This window comes from Haliotis asinina, chromosome 16 (assembly GCF_037392515.1).
Source record: "Haliotis asinina isolate JCU_RB_2024 chromosome 16, JCU_Hal_asi_v2, whole genome shotgun sequence".
Classification (NCBI taxonomy): Eukaryota; Metazoa; Mollusca; class Gastropoda; order Lepetellida; family Haliotidae; genus Haliotis; species Haliotis asinina.
This window is the reverse complement of record NC_090295.1, coordinates 24,385,801-24,413,669: the sequence shown is the minus strand read 5'-3', so window position 1 is coordinate 24,413,669 and position 27,869 is coordinate 24,385,801. Positions and strand designations below refer to the sequence as shown.

Genomic DNA, 27,869 nt, shown 5'->3' with positions numbered 1-27,869 from the left:
AGTATTTGGTAGATGTACATTTTAAACAATGGCAGCACGAAAACTTAGAATAGCATTTATAAGCATATTAATTATAATAATTACAATAATTAGCATAATAATTACAAAAGCAAGATCTGAAAACAATGTCATGTTTACTGTCAATAAATGTGGACTGGTGCTGTTGATGACTTTTGATGTAAACATAAAACCAAACTCTACTGGTCATTGGAAAGACTTATAAACTTTTTCATCATAGTGTTACTTGTAAAAGGTATCTGTAATTCATGGAACTTCTGACATACCAAAATGTTTTACTAATGGTGATATGGAATTCAAGCCAACGATCACTTGTTGCGGAACGAGAAAGGGACACAATTCTGTATGCTAACAACTGCAATGTGATATAATGATATGGGTGATCCATTTACAAATCATAGAAATGTAACAATAAATCACGTTGCTGTCATTTTGTTGGCATATCAATATGTTGCATCATCAGCTTTACCATTATAACGTTAGCAACAAAAATATTTTAGAGACCAATGTATTTATTTATAGTAAAACTAAGCGCCAGTGCTTCAGACATAAAGAACCACATCGAATATTTATAAAAATGCCTGCCAAAAAATGGGAACTTTCTTTTTTTCATGTGACTTAAAAAAAAAGACGAGATGGTCTAACTTATATGAAGGCATGGGCTAGATACGGAGTCATAGCTGTTTTTAAACCCTGAGTTTGCACTGTTTGGTCGACCGTCTACATTAGTTTTGAATGTTGTTTTTTTTAAATTTTCTGCTCACTACCTGCCCGAAGAATCAAGAAAACAGTTATATGATGGTAATTAATTTGATACGGGTATCATCACAGTGTTTTGAACATTAGGTTTGCAACGTGTAGGCACACGTGTCGCCACAATTAAGTTCTGAAAATGTTTGTGATTTTGTGGTCAAATCCAACCTTAAAGTGTCAACTTTCTTTTGCCCGTCCCTGTATCTTCGAGGACAGACGCTCCTGGTGGAATGGGGTGTTCAACTGAATGCAATCGTTAAGGGGTATTTACAGAAAATGTTCCTTCAGCAACAAAAATGTCCCCCAAACCAGGAACATTTCGGCTACCAAAGCACTTCCACGTGATACTGGTCGCGAGGGACCATTGCAGTAACTTGTATTACAGAGGAGGACACACACTTGAAATATGTTGTCAAAGCCACACTTTGTTCGATTCTCTGCAACGTCCTTGGGGTTTGGAGGAAGGTCAAGGTTGAGAGGGAAGGAAATGTTGAAGGAATAGGTAGTGTTGTCGCTGCAGTCCCGTATCATGCTGTACATGTCAGCTGTAAGGGAAATGCATAGACGATACATACATAGGTGGATCACAACGCACACGCACACGCACACGCACACGCATACGCACATGCACACGCTCATGAACATGCACACGCACACATGTACATACATATATACATACAATCCACGAGTACATAACGAAATTTTAATATATACCTATATTGCCATAACATTATGAAAGCAAGATTTATGAATATATCAACACAAATATCGGATGTAACCCCCAAAAATGAACGGGGATTTGTCATCGATAGATAAACCGAACATCTAAGAGACTGGTTGCAAATTATGCGAGCATTCAAAACAGCATGTCAAAAAATGTAATATCAAGGGGAAATTCACTTATTTCAGTCTATGTTCAATGTGGTCTCTATCTTCCTCCACAAACAAACGATGTCGTACTTTTCTTTCAAGCAGAAATGCTTTTACGTATTTATTCCACCGATATCTCCTCCCATTACATAATTACCCTGTCCTTTAACGCCCGCGTGGTCAGTTTGTCTGTCACTCCTTGGTAAACTTTCTCCTTTAGAGAGTCCAGTATTACATTGCATTTGTGGACATGCTGTTTTGAATTTGAAACTGCTCGCATGATTTGCAAGCAATCTCTTAGATATTTTGTATCCTTGCTGATAAGACCCTAGTGTAGCTCTGTGATTTTTTAAAATGAATTTAGTTTCTCTATCGCTGAGAAAATACTCGTCAAAATCCGGCTCACTGTCTGGTTCACCCGATATATGTCCAATACGAAATGATTCATATTTCCGGAATACAGAGTAACAGTGTCGGTAAGTTCTGTCTGTGCGGATTAAAAAAAGTTTTGCTTTATAGTCTGATTTATTTTCTGCCAACTTGCCCAGCTGTTATATGTGTTGAAATTATGGCAATCTCAATAACTTTGAATCAGTGAATAAGATTTATGTTATCAGGTGGTGTAAATAACACAATGCCAATTAGAAAGTGGTCAAATGTAACATATGTTACTAGAATCTTAAAGTTTCTAGAAAGTGTAATATTAAATGTAACATATGTTACATTTGACTACTTTCTAAATGGCATTGTATAACTTACATAATTTAGTCCGCATTTTAAACTACCAGTTGCCCGACTTCCATTTTTTGTGGTGGTTGAGCGGGTAAGGCGGCCGATTTTCCGAGCTATCATGACTCTGAGGGTGTGGGTTCGAATCCTGGTGTAAGGAAACCAGCCAAAATCTGGATCCAGGATTCTTAAGGGCCCGGTTCGAATCAGATATTTGTCAGCATTTTGTTTGTCGGGTCACGTGTGGTTGCTGTCCGCTCCTGGAATTATAACCTGAATGTATTTCTAAATTTCTAGCATGACAACCGGTCTCGTTTGTCTGACCATAATGAAAAACATCTCAAACTTCTCTTACTCCGGGATTTCCTCCTACGTTAAGCTGCTACACGACGAAATAACTAAATTACTGACCCCAGAACACCCAGTGTTCTTGTAAATTGCGCCATTCATGGATTTCAACTTCAAAAACAGAGACACCATGCTACGATTATTGAGCCTAAACAAGTTCATTCAGGCTCATCTCACTCACGGATTTTCTCTTCTACTAGAAGAAACTTACTTTTATGTTGACTGAAGGTTTCAATGACACAGAAGTCTCCAACGCCAGTGCAGTTCCTACTGAATTGTTCCTCTCGTGTGTCGGCGCTCACGTTGTACAGAGCGTCACAGTCGCTGCCACCGACTGTTGACTCACATTTGTAACACTCAATACCATTGGCTGAAAATATACCAGAAGACACAAGATTCAGTCACAAAAACAAATATGCCAAAATGAAGTAGACATTGGTTCGTCCCAGTACCAAATCAGACAGTATATGAATATAAAGGGCCTGTAAATCTCGCGAGGCACGCTACTTTCGGTACTAAGCTGGCTCCCCACTACCGTTGTCAACTTGCGACATGCTAGACTGGGCCCTGGCTCTGGCTCCAATTTGCGCGACCGCCATTTGTGACTTTACAAGACCGGACTAAGTGTACAACCATTCTTGGCTTTCATAGCTGTTGGTAGTCGCAGTAGCTGTGTATTTCGGGAATGATATGATCCGAAATGTGTTATTCCAGTGACCTTCAAAGGATTATCAGTTCAGAGATCATTCAAAAAAGGTATGAAACGTTGTTTGTTACCAGAAGAACTAAAGTCTCGCGAAATGTCGTGACCCACTTATAGGCCCTATTGTTGAACGTGGCTTTAACAGTCCAGCTGGCACATGACGTGAGACAAGTGCCCTCAGGGAATGATTATTGTTAGATCTCTCAGCATGCAGCTTGAAGACGCAAGGTGAGACAAAAGTGACTCTACACCAAAGGAAAGGATATGGTGGATAATCACTTTGGGCAGTTAATTGTACAGCTACAGATATTCCAATAACGGCGAGTCGCCTTCATGTTGGAGTGAGTGAGTGGGTTTAGTTTTACGCTGCACCCAACATTATTCCAGCTACATGACGTCGGTCTGTAAATAATCGAGTCTGGAGCAAACAGTCCAGGGATCAAAAGTATGAACATCGATCCACGCGATTGGGATTCGATCAAATTTCTCCCACCAAGTCAACGAGCCGGACCACACGAGCCCGTTAGTCACCTCATAAGACAAGGATTTGTTACTGAATACGAATTCTAACCCACATCTAACGTGGGTCAAATCGTGATGTACATACAGACGGGTGTCGCGAGACGAGCGGTTGTTGGAATGAGGACTTATCACTACCGCCCTTTAACGCGTCAATACATTTGTGTACAGTTCGAGCAGATTTAACCTTGTCAGGAATCTGGGCTGTCGTGGGTCCCCAGCAACCACTGCTGGTCGTGAGGGAGACCAAACTGACTGATGAAGCTCCATTCATCACCTGATCAATCAATATTTAGGTCAGAACCATGATGTAAAGGCATTTAGAAGTGACAGATAATTTATGGATGGTGATCTTTGCAACATATGTGGATCACGGCGTCATTCAGCTGATGAAGAGTAAGACCTACACTGAAACTGTCACCTGTTGAGACTCTCTTGGTCTTAATGTACCTGTCTACAGGAACTTCAGGCAAAAGGTAGAGATGCAGTGGCGCCTATGGATATATTTATAACATTGATATAACGCTGCTTTTACTATGACGTAGAAGTGAATGAATGAATATGGGTTTATGCAGCGTTTTTTGCAACATTCCAGCAATATCGGGCGAGGGACACCAGACATGAGCCTTTCGCATTGTACCCACGTGGGGAATCGAACCCGGAGTTGCAGCGTTGTCGCCCCTCACTACGTAAAATGTGAAACGTAAAAAACGTACCCTCCCTAAATTAACACTGTCAAGTCACTTTAAACATGCAGCCTGAATATGCAAGGAGAATGAAAACTGGTAGTACACTGATAGGAGTGTTGTGTTTGACAGTCAAGAGCATCTGCGTGTCACTATGGGCAACTTAAAGGGTTAATAAGTGGGGAGTGAGTGGGTGAGACTGTGTGAGTTTAGTTTTACGTCGCACTGAGCAATATCGCAGACATATGGCGGTCTTGAATAAACGAGGTTGGATCAGACAATCCAGTGATCAACAGCATGAGCATTGATCCACGCAACTGAGATACGATGACATGTATCAGTCAAGTCAGCGAGCCTGACCATCCGATCACGTTAGTCGCCTCTTACGACAGGCAGTGGTTACTGAAGATCAATCTAACCCGGATCTTCAAGAGTCTTATAATGGAGGAAACCCCAAAGCACGATTATGATGCGAACCGAGGACGAAATGTAATCTGGGGATCGGAGATTCCAAGCAACGATCACAGGTTTCTGACATTCCCAAGGGATGTAACTCTTCGCGATGAATAGCAACCTCTCTGACAACTAGATAACCAACTAGGATTTGAACTGTTAGCATTTAACGATGACATCACAAAAGACAGTTTCGATCAGTGATAATCCGGATAAGAATTAGTCTTCCCAAAGCGTGTTTGTCGTGAGAGACGACTGAAGTATCAGGTCCTCGTTTCACAAAGCTGCCGTAGCGATACGGACCCATTTTTAGCGCTACGACTGTCGCAAGTCAATGTTACAGTATAGGAGGTACGGACCCACTAGTAACGCTACGACTGTCGCAAGTCAGTGTTACAGTATAGGAGGTACGTTCCAACTCGTAACACTACGACTGTCGCAAGTCAATGTTACAGTACAGGAGGTACGATCCCACTCGTAACGCTACGTCTCTCGCAAGTCAATGTTACAGTATAGGAGGTACGGTCCCACTAGTAACGCTACGACTGTCGCAAGTCAATGTTACAGTACAGGAGGTACGGTCCCACTCGTAACACTACGACTGTCGCAAGTCAATGTTACAGTATAGGAGGTACGGTCCCACACGTAACGCTACTACTGTCGCAAGTCAATGTTACAGTACAGGAGGTACGATCCCACTCGTAACGCTACGTCTCTCGCAAGTCAATGTTACAGTATAGGAGGTACGATCCCACTCGTAACACTACGACTGTCGCAAGTCAATGTTACAGTATAGGAGGTACGGTCCCACTCGTAACGCTACGACTGTCGCAAGGCAATGTTACAGTATAGGAGGTACGATCCCACTCGTAACGCTACGACTGTCGCAAGTCAATGTTACAGTATAGGAGGTACGGTCCCACTCGTAACACTACGACTGTCGCAAGTCAATGTTACAGTATAGGAGGTACGATAAGCACTCGTAACGCTACGACTGTCGCAAGTCAATGTTACAGTATAGGAGGTACGGTCCCACTCGTAACGCTACGACTGTCGCAAGTCAATGTTACAGTATAGGAGGTACGATCCCACTCGTAACGCTACAACAATGTTACAGTATAGGAGGTACGATCCCACTCGTAACACTACGACTGTCGCAAGTCAATGTTACAGTACAGGAGGTACGATCCCACTCGTAACGCTACAACAATGTTACAGTACAGGAGGTACGATCCCACTCGTAACAATACGACTGTCGCAAGTCAATGTTACAGTATAGGAGGTACGATACCACTCGTAACAATACGACTGTCGCAAGTCAATGTTACAGTATAGGAGGTACGATACCACTCGTAACACTACGACTGTCGCAAGTCAATGTTACAGTATAGGAGGTACGGAGCCACTAGTAACGCTTCGACAGCTTTGTGTCACACTCGCTGACTTGTCTGGCACATGTCACTTTATCCCAGTCCCGTAAATCGACGCTAAAGCCACATAAAAAAATATTCTTTCTCACGACGTTCCAAAAATATGTGTCGAGCGTGCGGATTATTATTATGTTACATTTTATTTTATGTCAGTACCCATTGATTTCCATAGAAATTCACACCTTTTCTCCGACAGAAAATCAAAACTTGGAGTTTGAAAAATACATGCACATTTTGAAAGTTTTCTCTTGTGTAAAAAAAACAAAATCATATCTTAGGATCTGGCGGTAACGAGACACAAGAATATTTTTATATGTGGCCTCACCATCACCTGAATGCGTGATGAGAGCTCTGAAATTAATACGAGCAGTGGAGCATATTCCGGCCTTTCGTTACCCATGACTCATTTTATCATGCAGACAGTTATATTTTACAAGGGTAACATTTTAATTTGACAAATGGACTCTCTTTTAGAAATAACCTTCCATCGGTGTTTAAATAATCATGTGAAAGGTGATACTCATGCTATGATCACCACGGATGTTTACAGAAACAAGAATAATGAACACTGAACGGATATCCCTGTAAAAGATGCATGCGTAATTATGACGTAGTACAAGAACACAGATGTAGATTACAGTCGTCATACATATGTGTGTTGCCAACCCAGACACCGTTTCTTCATTTCCAGATTATTACACCAGCAAGTATGTCATACAAATTATACGAAACGTAATTTTGCACGAGTGTAATACTTTCGTTATTATCCATTGTTTTCATGTATATTTGTGCAGTAAAACAACACGGTAAGCAAGTGTGACACCCTCTTCATTGACGTCACGTTCATTTGTTTAATGACATCCCGAAATACAGAAATAATGGTTGCCAGGCAAAAGCATGGATTACTGTATGGGGCATTCTCGCGATCTCGACTCAAAATGCCAAAAGTACGAGAATGCGATATCTCGCACCCCCACCCCCTACCCCATCCCCCACTCCCCTCACTCAGGAATAACGGTTGCGTTGTCTTTCATCTGAAGTCACCATGAGACACACCATCAGAGCTCGCCAGCTGGAAACGCCATGACCTGAATCACATCATTACTCCAGGATTTTGTTTCAGTATCGACGTGAACACTATAGCGCTTTCGAATGCCGTACACTTCTACGTTATTGTAGCATCAAATTCTTCCGGGAGTCACTTTTAATCACATTAGGCGGCCACACACGGATCAGTTGACCTCGGATTGATTCAATCCTCATATCAAATTATTCCCCTCAGGTCAACACTCTCCACACACACAGATACACTGCGAATGCACCAACATTACGTTGTAATGCACCCAAGATTACCAAAAACAACGACAGCGTTATATTACTACAATTTATTAAATTTATTCCAATAAACTGGAGAAACTGGGATTTGTAAAATTCGAATTTATACAAGGCATTCATTACACTCTGAACAGACGATGAAGACATGACAATCATACATGTTCGTTTCAACATCAAGTTGAATGCCCCAAAGGGCATGCGTCACATACTGGAAAATTTAAATGAATAAACAAAACAAAACAAAACAGCAATATTTATTTAACATCGTCACGTTTGCATGTGAAGGAAGTGAAAGAACAGAACAGCTGCAGCTATTGGGAACCTCTCTTTCCAAAGTTGATACATGTGTTGATAAACGTCTCAGACGTTTTCTTTTGTAAACATCTAAAGGTTTTGAACATTATTGATTGGGGACTGTACCGATGGACCGAACTATCGATGGGTTACTATTTTTGAGTCTCCGATAGCGATCACTCGATGGTAGGAACGAAAAAAAGAATAGATGCATCGATAGTATGAGTGATCGATAGTTTAATAATTGGCTTCCGTTGATATTCGTAAATACGCAGTGCAAAATACAGGAAGTAAAAAAATTCGTTAGCTGTAATTTAAGTTATCCGCCCCTCTTACCTCTTAACAAACTCTCGCGGTTTCAAGTTTCTTGTCAGTTATTAAAAGAGACTGACACTACTTCAGCTTGTTTTTGTCTCATATAAATTATACATTCATTTGGGAAACGACTTTAAATGAGACAATTCAAGGAGTAAAAGATCTGTTGCAATAGTATTGCAATAGTTGGTGACAACAGACTGGCAATAGTATGTTGCAAAATACAATCGCTATTAATAGTTGTTTCATCCTCATAAGTCATCCCTATTAACGATACTCTCTAAGATAAAACTATATTTAGCATAGGTTCACAATTCATAACGCATTATCGGAGCAATTTGCCGACTATTGTTTCTCATACAGTCTACATTGCCTAGTGTACCTTTCGAATGTGAGAAAGTACAGACAGTTGCTGAAACTGTATCTATACCCATCTCACAGGAAATCGCACGACTCTGTTTCTTAAAGACTAAATATTTACCTCTAGCCTAAGTAATTGCTCACGCATACACAAAATAGTCCAGATAATCAGAAATAGATGTCTAATTTACACGTAATCATGTTATCGGGAAAACGTTTCTGATATTTTGGACGCAAACGCGTCGAAATTTAAATACAATTACCTGCTGCACTATTTCTATTATTAATTTATCGACTGATACAAATAAATACGCTTTTTCTGAGTGGAAACCCATTCTTCAATACTTGTGTTAAACTTGACATGCTGAAGGCAGCAGTGTTACTGCTACATGTAGTGGTGTGGTCCATTAGCTGGGTACATAATACACAAATTACAGTGTCAATAGACGAGCAATATATGACAGAAGACATCACCTTGACAGTGAACCCTCTTGAATGTGATTTCATCGAAAGTTGTCAAGACCAATTTCCCGATTAACGAGTCAGTAGGTGTATAATGTGAATTGCTTGTATATACCACATACAGACATCTCTAACATTGATCGTGTCACCCCCGCGGTGTTGAAGAAAGGTCGTCTAAGAGGGGAAAGGTCGGTCAGAGGTGCGCTTCCCTGGCCTTGTGATAACATTAATGTCCAGCTATCAGAAATAAAGGGACAAAGCAGGAACTGGTCTCCTTGGAGTTAGTGTTCGTCTGCAATGGGTATCGTTCTTGAGCTGACTTTTGGCTTCTCGACAACCTCGGCCATGTGAGTGAGAGTGTAGTTTTACGCCGCACTCAACAATATTCCAGCTAATTCGCGGTGGTCTGTAAATAATCGAGTATGGACCAGACAATCCAGTGATCAACAGCATGAGCATCGATCTACTCAACTAGGATACGATGACATGTGTCAACCAAGTCAGCAAGCCTGACCACCCGATCCCGTAAGTCGAGTCTTACGACAAGCATTGGTAACTGAAGATCGATATTCTAAGCCGGATCTTCACGGATCCTCTATCATATAGCCATTCGTGCACATACGCATGGACGTCACATTACCAGCTCTTATTTAAGTGAGGGCAAATAATTATTGCTGATTTCGCGAAGATAATGCACTATGATAAGCTGAAAATGTGGATTTTCCATCGTAAGGTGATTTTTAGTCATGACCACGTGATCTCCATTGGACATTATATTGTACTATCGGTATCTATTGTTAATGATTATATTATCGGAATAATTCTTAACACGACATCATCGGCATAAAACATACATGAAAGCAAACAAAAAACATCAAATCAAAAGTATACATGTACAATAAAAAGTACTAGTGCAGGTACATTAAAACATTGTGATGATACAAGCTGAAAGGAGAGCAGGAACCAGATGCCACCACTGTCGCTTGTCACAAACACAGTCAAAACTACTTTAATCCGGTACATATGGCATTATCCTTCAGAAATCATTATGGTCAGTGATGGTGACACATTCCGTGGCTGATGTGAACGCTTTATGCAGGGATGACCTTTCCAACATGTGCAAATTATATATATATAGAATCAAAGAAAGTGTTGTTAACATTTCACCGTCGAATTCTGAAAACCCAAAAGTTCAGAGATTATCGGCACCATGGGAAATTTATGACAAAACATTTCTCAAAATTCAACACACAGACATCCTGAATATATGCCAAGGATGGAAATATGGGTGCAAATGTTTGGAAAACTCCAAATTTTAACTGCTTCTGCCATGGACGAGAATATATGCTCTTGCTCACAATTCATGTTTGTCAGATTTTGGAGGTTGTAAATGAATGAAAATATCGTTATTAGTATCATAGCACAAGATTTAACTCATTTTAAATTATGGCAAAACTGATGGGAAAGCAATACAACCAGTGAATGTGTCCTGTCCATTTATGTGAGGAACATAGCACCTTGTGTTCTAAGTACAAGACTCAAGGCTGATGCCAACACGGCCATCCAACCAGGTGTCAGTACCGAACATTCGGACACCTGCGGTCCGTTGCAGAATTGTCCACTGCACAAGGTCAAGCACATCTGACCCATGGTATGCTTATCAAACGTACATGTTGTAATATTGTCAGTGGACACATGTGCCAGTCTTCCTTCCTTGGCAAAAGAGAAGGAATCGGCTTTATTGGCCGTGCAGTCTCGGATGTAGCTGTACACTTGACCTGCAAAAGAATCATGAGTGATTGAGTAAGTGAGTCGGTGGGTGGGTGGTGAGTGAGTGAGTCTCTACTCTGCTTTTAGCAATATTCCAGCAATATCAGGGCGGGAGACACAAGAAATAGGCTTCACACACTGTGCCCATGTGGGGAATGAAACCAGGTCTTTGGTGTGACGCGCCAACACTTTGACCACTCCACTATCCTACCGCCCTCAAAGCGTCAGGGGAATTCCTGTTTGTTTCCATGTGTCAAGAACGTGAGTTGAATTGGTTTTACGTCGGAAATGGCGTAACATGCCCTCACTGTACCATGTAAGGACCCCAATCACCAGTTTAACGAGCGAACGCTTCAACCACTAAGCTTCCCCACCACAAAGTTAATGGGGTCCAACTATACAGTCCAAGAGATCACCCCCAAAGGGACGGACACTCTTACTATTGGTAGAGCAGTAGTTTGATTCTGACAGGAAATCCAGTCCGATCTTCAGGTTATTGTTGGGCGGTCGGTTAGCGGTTACATCGTCCGCTCGTCATACCACACGGGTATAATGTGTGAAGCCCAATTTTGGAACCTTCTTCCCTGATATTGCTTTAATATTGAAATAAAAACCCAAAAGACGACTCACTCTGTCAATATATTTACTTGTGTATTTCGAAATTGGTGGAACTGTTTTGAGGTAAATTATAAATAATGTGGATAGTCTGGCTACATTTGCGCTAAAACGCTAAATTCTAAAGGTGGTTGTTTAGAGGATCTGAACACTGTTTGAGGGCAACAGCTTTCTGACACAGTCCGATTTAAGAACGATAATACGAACGACTAAGTGCTATTAAAAGAACAATAATACGTAGAAAGATCTCTACGCGTGTTCATATGAATGTGACAATATGATTGTAAAATGCTCTATTTTTTCAAAACTAGAATGGTTTGGATATAGTAAACACTGTGTTTGTAACTGAACATGATTATACGGTTTTCCGAATCTGAAGCAGTCTACTCTACAAACGTTTGATCCGAGGTGATAGATATTGCGATGTGTTGATAAAGGCATATTGCAGATACGTGCCCTTTGGCTGCTATAGGTTAGGTGGTTAGATTTTCTAAGTGTGTTGAGGTTGTTTCTGTCACTGATGTTCACTCATAAAACTCATCATACACTGAACAGAAAAAGAACGCAAGTTTCGAAAAAATGAAATCTCAAAAGAAAACTAAGCGTTCCTGTTAAGGTCTTCTGTTTAAAAACAGAGCTGCGTTTCTTTTGCTGTTCAGAAGTCCAAATCGGCATGCATACTTAAGACACACGGCTCGTTGCCACCTATAAAAATGTCCAGCGATCCCGATTCCAAGGTGAAAGTGTCTCTTGACTAAATGTGGTTTGTTTTCTATGGACAAAACAAAAGACATCTGGCAATGGCCTACCCAGTTTTATGTAGACTTCGATCATACACAAAGGCTGGTCTGCTGAACAATTCCTCAGTAGTGTCTGTTCTGTGTCGTTGTTTTTCAAATTCGCCTTGTACAGGAGGTCGTAGTCCCGACAATCAGGGTTACTTCCGGTGTCGGTGCAGAAGTAACATGCGTGTTCAGAGTAACCTCCCCTTGCTCCATCTGGAATTTGATGGCAAAATATGAAGCGAGGGTACCACGACCAAGTTCACACCTCTGTAGCGGCTTCAGTCTGAGATGTTATCGATAGGGATTTGATATTTAGTGGTGATTAATTGATCGAATGAGATTGTTATATGCAGAATTCGTGTCATTTTTCACTTACATTTTAAATAAAACAATGATCATAAAATTGCTCAGGTATGTCTGTATAGATGCATGAACTTTCAATGCATGGGTGAAATACTTACACGAAACAGTATATAGCTCTTCTTCCATCTCTTTAAAGATGAACTCGTTTCTGACAGTTAATAAATGCCGTCGTGAAAGTAATATACTTGATAAAAGTACATTAATGTTACAATGACTGTAATACCTTTGCACCAGTCATGTTAAAATATATGAAGCCATATGAATCTGTACTCCAATTTTGATATCTGTTCACGATTGCTTCGAGACTAATGTGATCTACTTGAATGGTGAGTCATGGGGGCCATTGGAACATGCGTGTGATAGAACATACTGAAAACATGAACGTGTTCCGAGTAACCTTCTTCTTGAACCATGCATGCAGAAGGTTTGTATGATGGACCATGGTCCAGAAACAGCATAATCAGTTAATAAGGAAAATGTCCATAAGTTCATACTAAGTCAATCTCGATGGTAAGTAGACTAGCATCTAGTCTCGGAAATGAGCATATTTTACAGAACAGTGTTAACAACAATATTTATAATATAAATTTTATTATGAAAAGGAGCCCCGAGACTGTCTTCCTGAAACTGTGGTAATCTAGACACATATTCTAGACTTGCATGGGCTATCTTGGATATATTTGTTTCAGGGTATGTAAGACAGACTACATGGCAAGTTGAAAATACAACATCAAACAAGAGGTCAAGTCACAATGGGTAACATACTGCTACATACTACAGCAACGACAGTGAGAGTCATGTTGGCATATGTCAACAAACTAATGCCAACATCCATATGAACATAAGCTCAAGTTTCTGAATCCTAGACCATTACTCTTCAGGTTAATACAACATGTCAAGGATGAATATCCGATGCAACAAGTTATACATATGAACGTTCATATTCTCTTCATAGCTCCATGATATGACTATTCCAGTTATATGGCGGCGGTCTGCAAGTAACTGAGTCAGGACCAGACAGTCCGATGATCAGTAGAATGAACACCGATCTCCGCAACTAAGACCCCATGACATGTTTCCACCAAGCCAGCGAGTCTGACCACCCGATCCCGTTAGTGATTCCCTTCCAACAAGCATGGCTTGATGAAGATCAGTTATAATCCGGATCTTCACGGGTTCGTCAAAAGGTAAGCACATCACGTCATATCAGTCTGTCACAAACACACGAAAATAAACAATGTGATCACAAAAGCCAATATGAATATGTGTATCAGATATCATCTTGACAATGGTGCATCATTTTCATTTCAAAACTTAAACTTTATAGAATATTTTCTAACACCATGTACGCAGTATCCTTGATCAAACAATTTCTTCGCAAAAGCGCTTTCAGAAATCTGCAAAGAAATGCGTCAGATTCTCATCATTTCAACACTTCCTCTGTTGGTACAACTGTAAAACAAACACGTCAATAACAAAGATACGGCATTATTTTCTTGCACGTTATAATCATCCCCTCAGGCAGGAAAAAATATCAACGTAGTTATAGATAATAATACCCCCACATTACGAGCCAACACAGCAAGGTTCCTTCATGATAGTTATTATTTCCGGAGATTGTATACATGTTTTACAAATTTAATAGCAATGTCCATACAAGCGATTTATACTGGTTTGGAAGGGATCGGTTAACAGAATTATGTCCTGAATCATTATCGATCCCGTTAGGCGATGAGTATGATACCATAGTTGTGTCATCAGAATAATAACTAGGTTTGTCACTTAAGAAACAACTGATCACGATATACTGAATTAATAATTCATCATTATATCAATAAAAATTCAGGTAGGATCATGTTGTGTTTTAACGTAAGTAATGATGAGTAACACATTTGACAGGTTGTAAAGGGAAGCACACATCGTGGACATGGAGTTCGATACCCTTCGCAAACTTCTGTGACTCAGGTGCTGAGTAGTGCCATTATTAGAACCAGAAATACCTTATAGAAACCTCAAACTCTTATCCATAAAGTCAGTGCTGTCTTTGTTTAAAAAAAGCCAACTTGATACTAATCTGGCTCCCGACACCCTTGGCGCACGCCAACTTGTGATATGCGTGAACGGGGCCCAGTTTACTTTCGGTACCAAATTAGCGGTCACAAGCGTATATTTAACAATACTGGATCCAAATTGCGCGACCATCAAATATGACTTTACCAGACCGGACTAAGTGTACAATCACTTTGGGTGTCACAGCTGTCGCAATAATGGTTAATTTGCGGAAGGTTTGATCGGAACTTTGTTATTCCTGCAAGGAATATCGGTTCCTTACTGTCAACTGAAATTGATTAGACCATTCGAAAGGTTTGTCACAGGAAGCACCAAGTGCCGTGACCCACTTTTGGACAGACTGTATTTTAGCAAGAGCAAAAACGAATGAACCTCGTCGAATTATTTTCATAAATACGGTATGCTCACCACGGGTATACAGTTACTGTACTATCTGTGACTTAATGTCCCGCTAGACACATTTTAAAGTGAGCTAAGCAATAGCTATGGATGCAAACTTGAATACATAATCTTAAAGGACCACTAAACTCAAATTTTTGGTACTCTTTTTATCACTGCATATGAAACACCATTTTGTTTTTTAAAAAGACTTGTGGTTAATTAATACCAAGCGCTTAAAAGTGGCTAAAAACCCGTCTGCTTCTCTCTCGCCCGCAAACGAAACAGCAGACAGATTACGCAACTCTGTTGCCAGAGCTCTACAGTGACGTCATAGAAGGAACGATTTACTGTTAAATGTATAGATAATGTGTAGGAGGCTCGTCATTTTGCTGATTTCTCGACGTCTCCAAAGACATGCCGAATTGTTGTGTTGCCGTCAATTGTTCCTTGGGGTCGGGTGATGATGTCACTACGGACAGATTTCCACCAGACTCCGTAATTTGAGCTTAAATTGGTTGTTAATGTGTGCGAAGTGAGCTTTGTGGAAGCCTGTGGTATATACTAAAACGGATGGTTCGCCCCCTACCACGCTTCCAGGATAGAAAATTTAGTTCACGTTTCATCGAGTTTATAAAATCAAGACTGCTTACTCCACATTGCTGACCAAAAGGATTTTGCATGGATATAACGCTTTCTTCCTCGGAAACGAAGTTGTGGTCGAAGTGACAATATTATCGTAAGTAATATTATATTGACCCCTTATATTGACCGATTCCAAGAGTGAAATTGTTATGTTATAAGCAATGCCATGTAAAATCCTAATGTCCATCAATAAAATACATATTTTACTACCAGTAGAAAGTGATTTTGATGTTGTAAGTCGGTGAAAACAAACATAAATAGCATTCATCCTCAGACAGGGTAAAATCCTAATGTCCATCAATAAAATACATATTTTACTACCAGTAGAAAGTAATTGTCTTTTTGTAAGTAGGTGAAAACAAACTTAAATAGCATTCATCCTCAGACAGGGTAAAATCCTAATGTCCATCAATAAAATACATATTTTACAACCAGTAGAAAGTAATTGTCTTTTTGTAAGTAGGTGAAAACAGACATAAAGAGCATTCATCCTCAGACAGGGTAAAATCCTAATGTCCATCAATAAAATACATATTTTACTACCAGTAGAAAGTAATTGTCTTTTTGTAAGTAGGTGAAAACAGACATAAATAGCATTCATCCTCAGACAGGGTAAAATCCTAATGTCCATCAATAAAATACATATTTTACTACCAGTAGAAAGTAATTGTCTTTTTGTAAGTAGGTGAAAACAAACATAAATAGCATTCATCCCAGGACAGGGCGCCGCCATTTTTGAAAATCATGAAGTCAAGTCCATTTGAATTGATGAGATTATGTCTGGTTTGTTCACATCAAGTTAGAAAATCAAAACTACATAAATATGTATTTGAATCATTACCAAAAGGAGTTTGCATGACACAACCTGTAACATAACCTAAGCGAAGTCGGGGTCGAAGTGAAAATACCGCTCGATACATTTCTTCACTTGCTAAATTTTCTTGGTTTGTAACGTTCACTCACCAGTATGTAGACACTTGTCAATATACGTCTTTATACTTGGTCTCATAATCCTAATTACTTTATAATCATACTTGTCTGCATTTTGAAACTTAATGAAAAGAAGCGATCTGCGAATGTATAACAGGAATGTAATATGTAGACATTTCATAGTTTGCCTATATGAATCAAAATTCGCACGCACGCCCTAGTGTATGTTGTCGGCATCATTACACTTCACGACGAAAACAATGATTCTGTTGAAAGCTACGACAACTTATTAAAAACAAAAATACAAGTATTAAAATTAAAGTTATAGGAGCAATGTCAGGCTATTACCTTCTTCGAGGAATGTATCCATCAATATCCACAAAAACAAGTGATATATAATTGATCTGCAGATTTCCCAAGTGATGTGTCTTTTAACAGTCTAAAATACGAAAACGTGATGTATCGTTTCAGGTTTTTCACGTTGCTTTATAGTTTCATTGGTTACTCAAGATAGCACACCTGGCAACTAATTGCATAGTGTGCGTCATTCTTTTTAAAAAGTTATTTAGCTAGCCAATAATGAGCAATCAATCAATGTATTGGCGGTTAATCCTTTGAAAGAAGGGTGTTGTTTTACATAGACACAGACACGACAGAGTGTATTCAGTATAGATTAGTAAATGTACATACATAAACACTACCTTTTGACAAATCCACCATTTAAATCCCCATCAAACTAATTAATCAATCAGCGTGTTATCGGTTAATCCTTTGATCGATTCAGACACAAGAAATGCCAAATGGGGGCCTTTGTCGGGTAATCTAAGTGGCATTACCACTAATAATACCTGTTATACATTCATTAACTGAGCATCAAGTGAATAATGACAAATAACGTGTAGGTTTATACCACCTAACACGGATTACAACCTAGCGACACCAAGTGATTTTGACAGAATCGTCTATGAAAACAAGGGTTGTAGCTCGAAAACTAGGCAAAGCAGGAGACAAAACTAAATGATAGTAGATTATGAGAACATATAGCTTTCATTTTTCTCAACAGCTTTCGCGATTTCAGGTTTGTACAAACCTGAAAACGAATTAGTTTAATCCCTGAAATGTAGATGAATACTGCACAGACCCTCATTTCTATACCCACTATTACGTCGAGAAGACGCGCCGCTCTGATTGGTTGAAATTTCGTTTGCGGCTGAGAATTGTGCACTGTTGACAAAAAGATCGATTTAAGGTAATTAAAGATCGAAATGAGCTGTTTTAATGACGGGGTTTCATTTATAACGATGTCAGCAAGTGCTTTTGCATTTGTACCCTTTTAGAGTATATGTGACCTTTAATGTGAACATCAATACTTTTAGACAGTTGTCTACAGTACAGAACTGTATATGTCACATATGGGGAAAAAGACGAACTAGTCAGGCCACATTTCTCATATTTCTTATCAATAATTTATCATCATATTGCATCCATGAATTTGCCAATAGCACGCACATTCCTTAGCACGTGTGTCATCAAGGAAATGATAGCGGTTATATCCACACATACATGACTGAGTTTTTCTCCCAGTCAAAAGCGTAGCAGTATTACGGTGTGGCAGCTGACCTGACATATGTGCTCAGTTGTTTCCGGGTGTTAACAGAGAATACCTTCACAAACTGGCTTCCACACCGACCCTAACCTTTTGGGAAAACATGTCTTTGGATCTTTTAAGAAGATTTCGAATAGGCTTCAGACATTATAGTCTGAAACAGATTATTTCCATTCCTACCACCTTAAACAGGTAAGCGTAGGTTTGGGGTTCTGCACCTCCCATTCTGCTGGGATTTCCATTTTATCTTAAGTCCAGTTACTTGTTGCTTTCAAATAATATATTTTACGAGAGAACATTTCAGTTTTCAGACGTCTTTGTGTGTAAGCGAATGACATGAAAAGAGGACACTTCGGCCAACCATGCTGAGCTTTCTGACCGTGTGAGTTCCAGACTGAGTGAGTGAGTAGTGCGGAGGATGGAGTGTGCAATATCATAACAAGTGAAATATACCAGGAGAGCCTGCATCATCTGGAACGAGCTAAACACTATCCCGCGTCCTTGACATGATGTGTGAACACATTAAAATTACCAGTAATATCAGGTCATGTATCACCAGGTACTACCTACTCACAAACCAAAGTCGTTGGCTGTCACGGCGTGCGAACACCTGACATATATACCAGCAATATCGGGTCGTGTACCACGAGAAACAAGCTGAACGCAGACCAGAGTCTTTGACACGAAGAGCGAAGACATGAAATATACCAGCAATATCAGATCACGTATCACGATTAACTAGCTGAACACAGACCTGAGTCTTTGACATGAAGGGCGAACACATGAAATATACCAGCAATGTCGGGTCATGCATCATGAGGACTTAGCTGAACACAGACCTGAGTCTTTGACATGAAGGGCGAACACATGAAATATACCAGCAATGTCGGGTCATGCATCATGAGGACTTAGCTGAACACAGACCTGAGTCTTTGACATGAAGGGCGAACACATGAAATATACCAGCAATGTCGGGTCATACATCATGAGGACCTAGCTGAACACAGACCTGAGTCTTTGACATGGAGGGCGAACACATGAAATATACCAGCAATATCGGGTCATACATCATGAGGACCTAGCTGAACACGGACCTGAGTATTTGGCAGGGCTAACGATTGCTTAATTGGCTGGTCTAACCGATCAATAATAAATATAAACATTTCATTTCAATTCAGTCTCACGTACTTTCAAACGTGACTACAAAAGACTTTTCACTTCTAAGAACGTCCCCTTTTCCTGACTCACAGATGATAAGGGAAGTGTGATATTATATACTTCTACCGGGGTTTTAATCACAACTTTTACTGCAAACTGATGAAGTCGCGCAATTCCGGTGTTCCGTTTTTGGAATGTGTCTGATTAATTCAGTTATCTTGGGTTACAAACGATCACTGAGATTATTAAATAATTACCAGAGTAATCATCTTCTACAGTACCTACATGTATCACAAAATAACGGCATCTGAGACACTAGCTTTGTGATCACAGCTTAGAGCAATATTGCATAAAAAAACACTTTGAAATCCTTGGATGCGTTTCAGATAGCAACGATATTTAATTTAAAACTCATGTTTTATACAATGGAAGAAATATTAATTTGGCTATTATTCGTTCCTGTCCAGTAATCCCATTTATACAAGTACGTGTTCCAGTAATTATGATGTAACGACTCGCTAAACTATTGATATGTATCGTTCTTGTCTGATAACCAGTCCTTTTTGAATTGATGCTAATTGTTGATTTAACAGAGAAGCGATGCAAGATTATTGCTTAAGGTTTATTGCTATTTATTGTTTTGTCCGAAATTTTTGGGTGAAGAAAGTGGCAAAGTGTTCTTTGAAGATTTTTGTTAAAGTTTTATGTTCTTTCCTGCCAAACACTACTGGTGGATATCGTGGGAACACACAGGTTGTATGCCACCCACAGAGTGTCAATACAGTGCGCGTGTCGCTGATGCCAGCGTGGGAAGATATTCCCAGTTGTCTTGGGGGCCGCAGTTCGTTGTGCGGAGTTGTGTCCCCTCGTCGTACAAAAAAAAAAGAAACAACAGAATGACTTTGGGTTCCTGTGCAGGTTTCAGCGGTCAAAGGCTGGCATATGTATAAATAATAAAAACATGCTCACTGAAAACTTTAAGCCCAGTCTTTGGAAACAGCGTGTTCTTAAATATGTCGAACAGGAAAGATGACCTAAGTTGTGATCCATATTTACATATGATATATATTTTTAAAATTTCGTAATTCATGCTGAGCTTGATGTCGAACAGCGATCAGTCATTTTCAAGAATTCCTTCACACTGCAGTAGCACATGGTAGAAATTTTGTAATTACCCTCAAAGGTTACGATGATATATGAACAAGCCAACAAATTGTGCCAACGATTGCAAATAAATCTGTATGCTGACAAAAGTATATGGTCACTTGCAGATCTGGTGGTACCAGCTGATGTTCGACAAAAAAGTGGGCATAATCTGTCAAATAGATGCCATCTGCCACAAACACGGGTAAAGACAACTGTTCATCTGAACAACTACGGAAACAACTGGTCCGAATATACCACGACAGTGCCCTGATTACATGCCGAACCAAACATATTTTGTAAGGATATTTTCACAACTTATATCTCTGGTTTTACATCTAAAGGAACAATCATCACTGTGGGTGCCAACTTGGTAATTCCTGCTTTAGCTTGCCGCTTAAATTCTGCCATTTAAGATCCGTGTTAGAATTAGTCTTCAGTAACCGATGCTTACGACAAGAGGCGCCTAACGGGATCAGGTGGTCAGACTTGTAGACTAGCTTGGCACATGTCATATTATCCCAATTACGTTGAACGATGTTAATGCAGTTGATCATTGGTTGTCTGGTCTACACTCGAATATTAGACTCGAATATTGCTCCGTTAACGACAAACAACCAATAATTCAATCAGTCACTGGGTAATGAACAATTAGAATGCGTCTGTAGACCATCAAGTAATTCACACGAAGGCTACAATCATGAATTATTTGTACTCAAATCTATTTCTCTTTTAATACCTGTCATCATCAGAACCATGTCTGTAGCTAGACATTATTCCAATTACGGACCTTCTGGAGACTGTGAGAACAACATAGACCAATCATATAATATTAAACGTAAATTGACGTAATGATTGGATTGGGTGTTGTTGAACGCCGCTCTCTCAATAATCCAGCTACCGAGGCGGCCTGTAAAAAATCGAGTCTGGACCAGACAATCCAGTGATCAACAGCACTGAAATTTTAATACGCAGTTGTGACATGTGTCATCTACGTCAGGTACGCCCGCCTGATCTCGCCAGTCACGACAAGCCAGGGTTACTGAAGACCAATTCTAACCTGGATCTTCACGGGTCACTTTGTGTACTGCGATACACCTAGGATCTGCATGTGTACACATATTCATGGCACAGCTTGATATTTTTTCTGTCATATTGATTAACGCTCTCGTATTTTTTATCAAACTATCTTACATCAGTTACGTTTATAGAGAATTTAAGTTGTTTATTTTACATATTGTAAAATATGGATTTGCAATAAGAAGTAACACAAGGAGTTATAGCAATACGAACTGCGCCCGAGTTTTAAGTGCTATGTTTTTGCTCTGTTTGCAGATTCAGGCCAATGGTTTAAGTCTTCCAGTCATGCGTTTAAACGATATATTCTTCATGCTTAGAAGACAAGTAGAATCGACGTTCAACACTGTCAAACATTTGGAAGAGAAAACGGTTGAAACAAGGCCGTAGATCGTTGAGGTATCGATTCCTTGTATTCTTGAGCTTGACGTCATGTAGTTGTTCAACCGTTTACATGTACTGTATGGCAGTACGGGCGGTAGCAGTAGTGGTAGTAGTAGTAGTAGTAGCAGTAGTAGCATCAGTTGTAGTAGTAGTAGCATCAGTAGTAGTAGTAGTGGTGGTAGTAGTAGCAGTAGCAGCAGTACTAGTAGTGGTAGTAGTATCATCAGTTGTAGTAGTAGGGTTAGTAGTAGCAGCAGCAGCAGTACTAGTAGTAGTGGTGGTAGTTGTATCATCAGTTGTAGTAGTAGGAGTTGCAGTAGTAGTAGCAGCAGCAGCAGTTGTAGTGGTAGTAGTAGTAGCAGTAGCAGCAGTACTAGTAGTGGTAGTAGTATCATCAGTTGTAGTAGTAGGGTTAGTAGTAGCAGCAGCAGCAGTACTAGTAGTAGTGGTGGTAGTTGTATCATCAGTTGTAGTAGTAGGAGTTGCAGTAGTAGTAGCAGCAGCAGCAGTTGTAGTAGTAGTGGTGGTAGTAGTAGCATCAGTTCTAATATTAGGGGTTGCAGTAGTAGTAGCAGCAGTAGTTGCAGCAGCCGTAGTAGCATTATTAACAGCACTAGTAGCAGCAATAATAGTATTATTAGTATTATAAGCAGCTGGTTGCAGAAGTAGTACTTCCAGTAGTACTAGAAGTAGTATTTGTATACCCGGATGTAATCAAGGTATTGTTTTAGAATCGGCACTTGCATTAGTCAAATATATAAGAACAGAAAGCCGTGGAAGTTACGACTTGGATTACCCGTAATATCTACCTGCAAATTCTTGAATCTTATTATATCAAAGAAAACTGAACTCAGTTGGTGTAAATGTTACCAATGCGACTTCTGAATAATCATGCCGAATTACATATTGACGGTGGGAATTTAAAAGGTAATTAACAAGAATTATCAGAAAAAAAACAGCTGTTATTAAGAGGTTATTTTTACAAAACATGAAAAGGCACAGCCTTCAATCTGATTACTCGAGGCCATTCTGTTTAATTGTTAATTACGGACGCTCTTCGTTTGAGGCAATAGCACTGCACACGAAAAGAGTATTATTACAACGGCTATTGACAGTCTAAATGCATACACCCAGAGACGTTCGTCGTATTCCGTATTGATAAATAAACGAGTCTTGCAGCATCTTGAGACTCGAGCGCTATTGATGAAACATTGTAAGATGACATAAACAATTCAAAATTACTATGACAACAATATTGAATACCGCGCTTATCGACGCTCAAATAGAACAGATTGTGCAACGACTGAGATGTTTAAATACGAATTGACAACAGTATATTCAATATCTTCTATTTATAAAAGTCTTTGCAATATTTTTTGCATTACATTTTCTTCCTTGAAAAGGGCATTCTTTCGTCTATTTAGAACATACATATGTGTTTTGCACATACACATACATACACTGAATATTTTTATGTGAACTACATATATTTTTTTTAATTTAGTAATAGAGCAATAAAAAATTACTGAACAAGTACAACGTTTGCACGGTTAGAAATGAAGGCGTTCTCAATTTAGAATTATGTCCGTGTTTGAAAAATCCTAAGACTTACAGATACAGGTACGTCGGTTAGGTATAAATAACCTTCAACACAAGGCAATACTATGACATATGAGTCCATAATACGATTCCGACAATATCCTGTGTGTTTATGAATCAGTTTCATCTAGGGATGACACAAGGTGTTCTCGAACACGGGCGCGTATCTACCCCGCCCATCATAAACACAGGGCATGCACAGTGATCAGTGAAAAACACGGGGACACGTCGCCTAGACGAAGCTCGGGAATTCCATAAGACAGCTGAGTGAGTGAGTGAGTGAGTGAGTGAGTGAGTATGGTTTCACGCCGCTTCCGCGAACATCACGACAGGGAACACCAGAAATGAACTTCACACATTGTTTTGTTTGAAGAAATATTTACTAGTTTGAGGGAGTGAGGGAGTTTAGATTTACGCCGCTTTAAGCAATATTCCAGCAATAACACGACAGGTTACACCATAAAATGGGCGTCATGCATTATACCTATCTGGGGAATCGAACTCGTGACTAGGGAACACTTTAACCACTAGGCTACCCCACCACTCCTTCATCGTATGAAACCAGATTACACATCTAACGCACATACAAGAGACTCTCTGAAACTAGTAAGTATCACCGTGTGTGTGAAGACTGTCGTATGGCACACATAGATGCCGACTGTAAACAAAAATGATTTCAGTTCCAGATATTCTACGAAAAGGCCAACAAAAGCCATTTTACAGAAAATATAGGGAAAATATTTTGTGCGCATTTGGTTTTTGAGACCGTAGAAACCTTGAAAAATGAAAAGAGACAAAACACAATTAGAATTTTAAATTCTTCTCAGACTGTACCATGAGCGGAATTCATAATGGTGTGGGCGGATGACATGATTTCACTTGTCAAATGATTTTTTTCTCCATTTCACATTATTTGCAATTCCACAATAAAACATTTCGCGTCCGTGGATTCAAAAGAGGTTGTTCCTGAACACATGCAAATTACTTAAATCGTATATTATGAAGACATATGTATAAAGCTTGATCTACTTTAGTTGAGGAAGACTCGCCCACGTGCATACCACTAGGCAAACCGTTTCACCTTCAACCTGTCTCACCTGTGTTGCATCTGAAGGGCTGTAACGTAATCTTGACATACTGTCGTCGGTAAAATCGACAAAATTCTGTTTGGCCATCCTGTTTATTCATGGAACCATTCGTGTTGTCTAGCAACAAGGAAATGTAACACTGTTGAATCACTGCACTCAATCTAAAACCGTTTTGATACATCCCAGATGAATGGTTAGGTTGCAGCGAACGAAAAGCTGTATCTGTTAAAAAAATAAGACACTAAAAAGTCCGTCGAAATTAATATGGCGCAGTGAGACACATTTTCCTCACAACATAATTCATATGTGTTACAAGGCATTCATAGGAGAAAAGGATCAGTGAAATTGATCGTAGTGTCGGTCATGCCGCATACCCGGATTCATCATACAGTGCATGTTTAACCCACGTCATCATGTCTCCACCCTCTCAAGGAGTTACCTAGGACCACAAAGCTACCCGAGAGATGACATCTCTTAACAAATACAGCTGTTTTCACTGTATACATGATTTTGATGCTGCCGGGACATGTGTAGCCTTTAGTGGTTTTACGCGTTTTGAAATACAGCATCAACTGACCATTGTCAGATACTGAAACCGCTTTGGTACACAATCAAAATTCGGTACCTATCTTGCGTGTGCTACGGGAGTATTTACTTGTTGTTTCACGTACAAAATATCAATCGTGAACTGAGTCAAACGATATAAGTAGTTTAAACCTGTTTAGTCCGGTTTATATTGACAGAGATGTAGACCGTTGCTAATGTGCCTCTTATAGGAGTGCAGCGAACATCATAAAGGGAAAACATCTGTTCCATTACTAAATACATGCTTCCAGTGTTGGCTTCTTAAAGGAGTTCAGTGAATAACATAAACAGCAGTGGTGATATGACATTTTATTCTAGCTTACCTGGGTTCCGTTTCACAAAGCTCGCGTAAGCCTAAGATCTCGTGTCTTTTCCCGCAGCACTCGTACCTCCTATACAGTATCATATGCGGTACGAATGCTACGAGAAAAGTTACGAGATTACAGGCCTACGAGAGCTTAGTGAAACGGGACACTGGACAGAGATATTTTGACTTTCCCGGTTTGCCTCTTAAATAAGTACAGTGAGTTTAATACATTGCATGCCTGTGTCAACTGGTAAAATACGAAATGCGAGCTCCCAGTATTCTGATGCTGTTTCGGCAGATGCCCATTCTGATACACTCTACCTTCTATATGATCCTATTCGTTGAATGAAAGTTCTCTGTTCATTTCAGAAATGAGCGAATGTTGTTTAGAATCAGTGCGATTTCCAGTTTCCTATTAAGCGAGCAATTTGTGAAGATCTTGTAAAAGTTATCAGAAATGATAACGAGATGGTTAGGATTAACTAGGTGCCACTGCATAAATAAAAGCGAGAAAACCCCTTCCACAGCCATTGGGAATATCTGCTGCTGAAAGCAGAGTCGATTGTGCAATTGTGCACGCAGTCTACTTCATTTAAAGTCCAGGGTCCGTTTGCACAAAGCGATCTTAACGCAACGACTATCTTAAGCCTATATTGGAGATGGGAGTTACAATCATTGCAGCGCTAAGACCGCTTTGTGCAAGTGGGCCTAGGACAAACACCCAGTTAGATATATACTCATGTAAACGAATAAGGGAACACCTGAAAGTACAAGTGTTCCTTTGTTCTTTTCCAGGTTTCTTCGCAAATCTTGTATTGCACACGTGGTGAAATTCTGGAGAAGCATGAAGGAACACGCGTTATGTTATTTCTGCTTTTCCCTTTTTCGTTTCCATTAGTATATCTAAACAATGCATAAACAAATGGCAGTCAGTTTTCCCGGTCACTTTGACAATAATTATACATCACAGGCCAGTCCTCAGATTGTCTCTGTCGAAGTCAAGAGACAGTGTAAACAAAGCAGTCTCATATCAAAGGTTCAGACTTTATCGCCCTGAGTACGTTCAAGTCAACATCAAGGAGAGTAATATCATAAACCTCGAGTTCGCAAAGTGCAATAGGCAATGATATCAGTGTATGACCATATATTTTTATCAAATTAAAAATTTAATTGAAATTGGCGGATTAAATCTGAAGTAGAAAATGTAAACTAACACAACTCAAGAATTCCCACATGGGCACGGAATAGCGAGATAAAATATAGAATTGAAAGTAAGAAAACTGACGCTATTTTCAACCACCAGTTCACTCTATCACAGAACGATACTGCCAATGCTATACAGAACATAAATAAACTGTCAAGAACTAGACACGATTATTCGGTCAAATGTATTTGATTGGACGTAAACGGCAAAATACCCGTTATATCTATATGGATTAATGAACCAAAATGTAGATTTAAGTATGTTTCTTAAAGCTCACAGTGTCTTACTGTGTCTTATGACGATCAGGAACTACGTTCAACCAGGAAGTAGAAATCAAATCGACGTTTTCCATGTCATTTATCGGTCTAATTGGGTACCATTATTTTTTAATCAATAATTACATGGAGAAATATACTGATACTTACCAAAACTCATGAATACACACAGAAGCCCTAACACCCCCAGGAAGAATCCAGCCCTTCTCATCTTCGTTCTCCTTGAGTCGCTCTTGCCACAAACATTACACAACGTTGTAAGTTCACTGATAACGTAAGCGCCGCTGCGTTGTCGTGAACCGAAGAGGGTAGGTACATGGTTTTGTGGACAATATGTTTAATTATGATATTCCTAACATATGTTTCATTTGCGATGCTGCATCAAAAGCTTTCTGTCGCAAGTGAATGAATACCGTTTTATGTCGCAGTGATGTTCCTGATGTATCATGGCGTTAGTGTAATTGAATTTGTCAAAGCAATGGCTGATTTTTTTTGTCTCTTCAGCAATCATGACATCCATGGTTATAAAAGGCGGAAAATCAGTCCCATTTAGTAACAAGCTTTTGCGACAAAATGTGTGTGCAGATAAGAACTGGTTTTAGAAACCAGTGT

The 27,869-nt window shown here is 39.7% G+C and overlaps 1 protein-coding gene across 2 annotated transcripts; it reads right to left on the bottom strand.

Moving 5' to 3' along the window:
* Positions 1-117: 117 nt before the first annotated feature.
* On the bottom strand, positions 118-27,535 carry LOC137268264 (ly6/PLAUR domain-containing protein 1-like). Of its 2 annotated transcripts, none has more exons than XM_067802808.1 (3): positions 27,408-27,535; positions 2,930-3,088; positions 118-1,316 (listed from the first exon to the last, which is right to left on the bottom strand). In XM_067802808.1, exons 1-3 carry the CDS (start codon positions 27,466-27,468, stop codon positions 1,039-1,041), a joined length of 498 nt encoding a protein of 165 aa, XP_067658909.1. In that variant the 5' UTR covers positions 27,469-27,535; the 3' UTR covers positions 118-1,038. The 2 variants fall into 2 exon arrangements, with proteins under 2 accessions (XP_067658909.1, XP_067658908.1); XM_067802807.1 differs by lacking the exons at positions 118-1,316; positions 2,930-3,088 and adding exons at positions 7,880-11,053; positions 12,470-12,658 and having other exon boundaries at positions 27,408-27,519.
* Between the last annotated feature and the right edge of the window lie 334 nt (positions 27,536-27,869).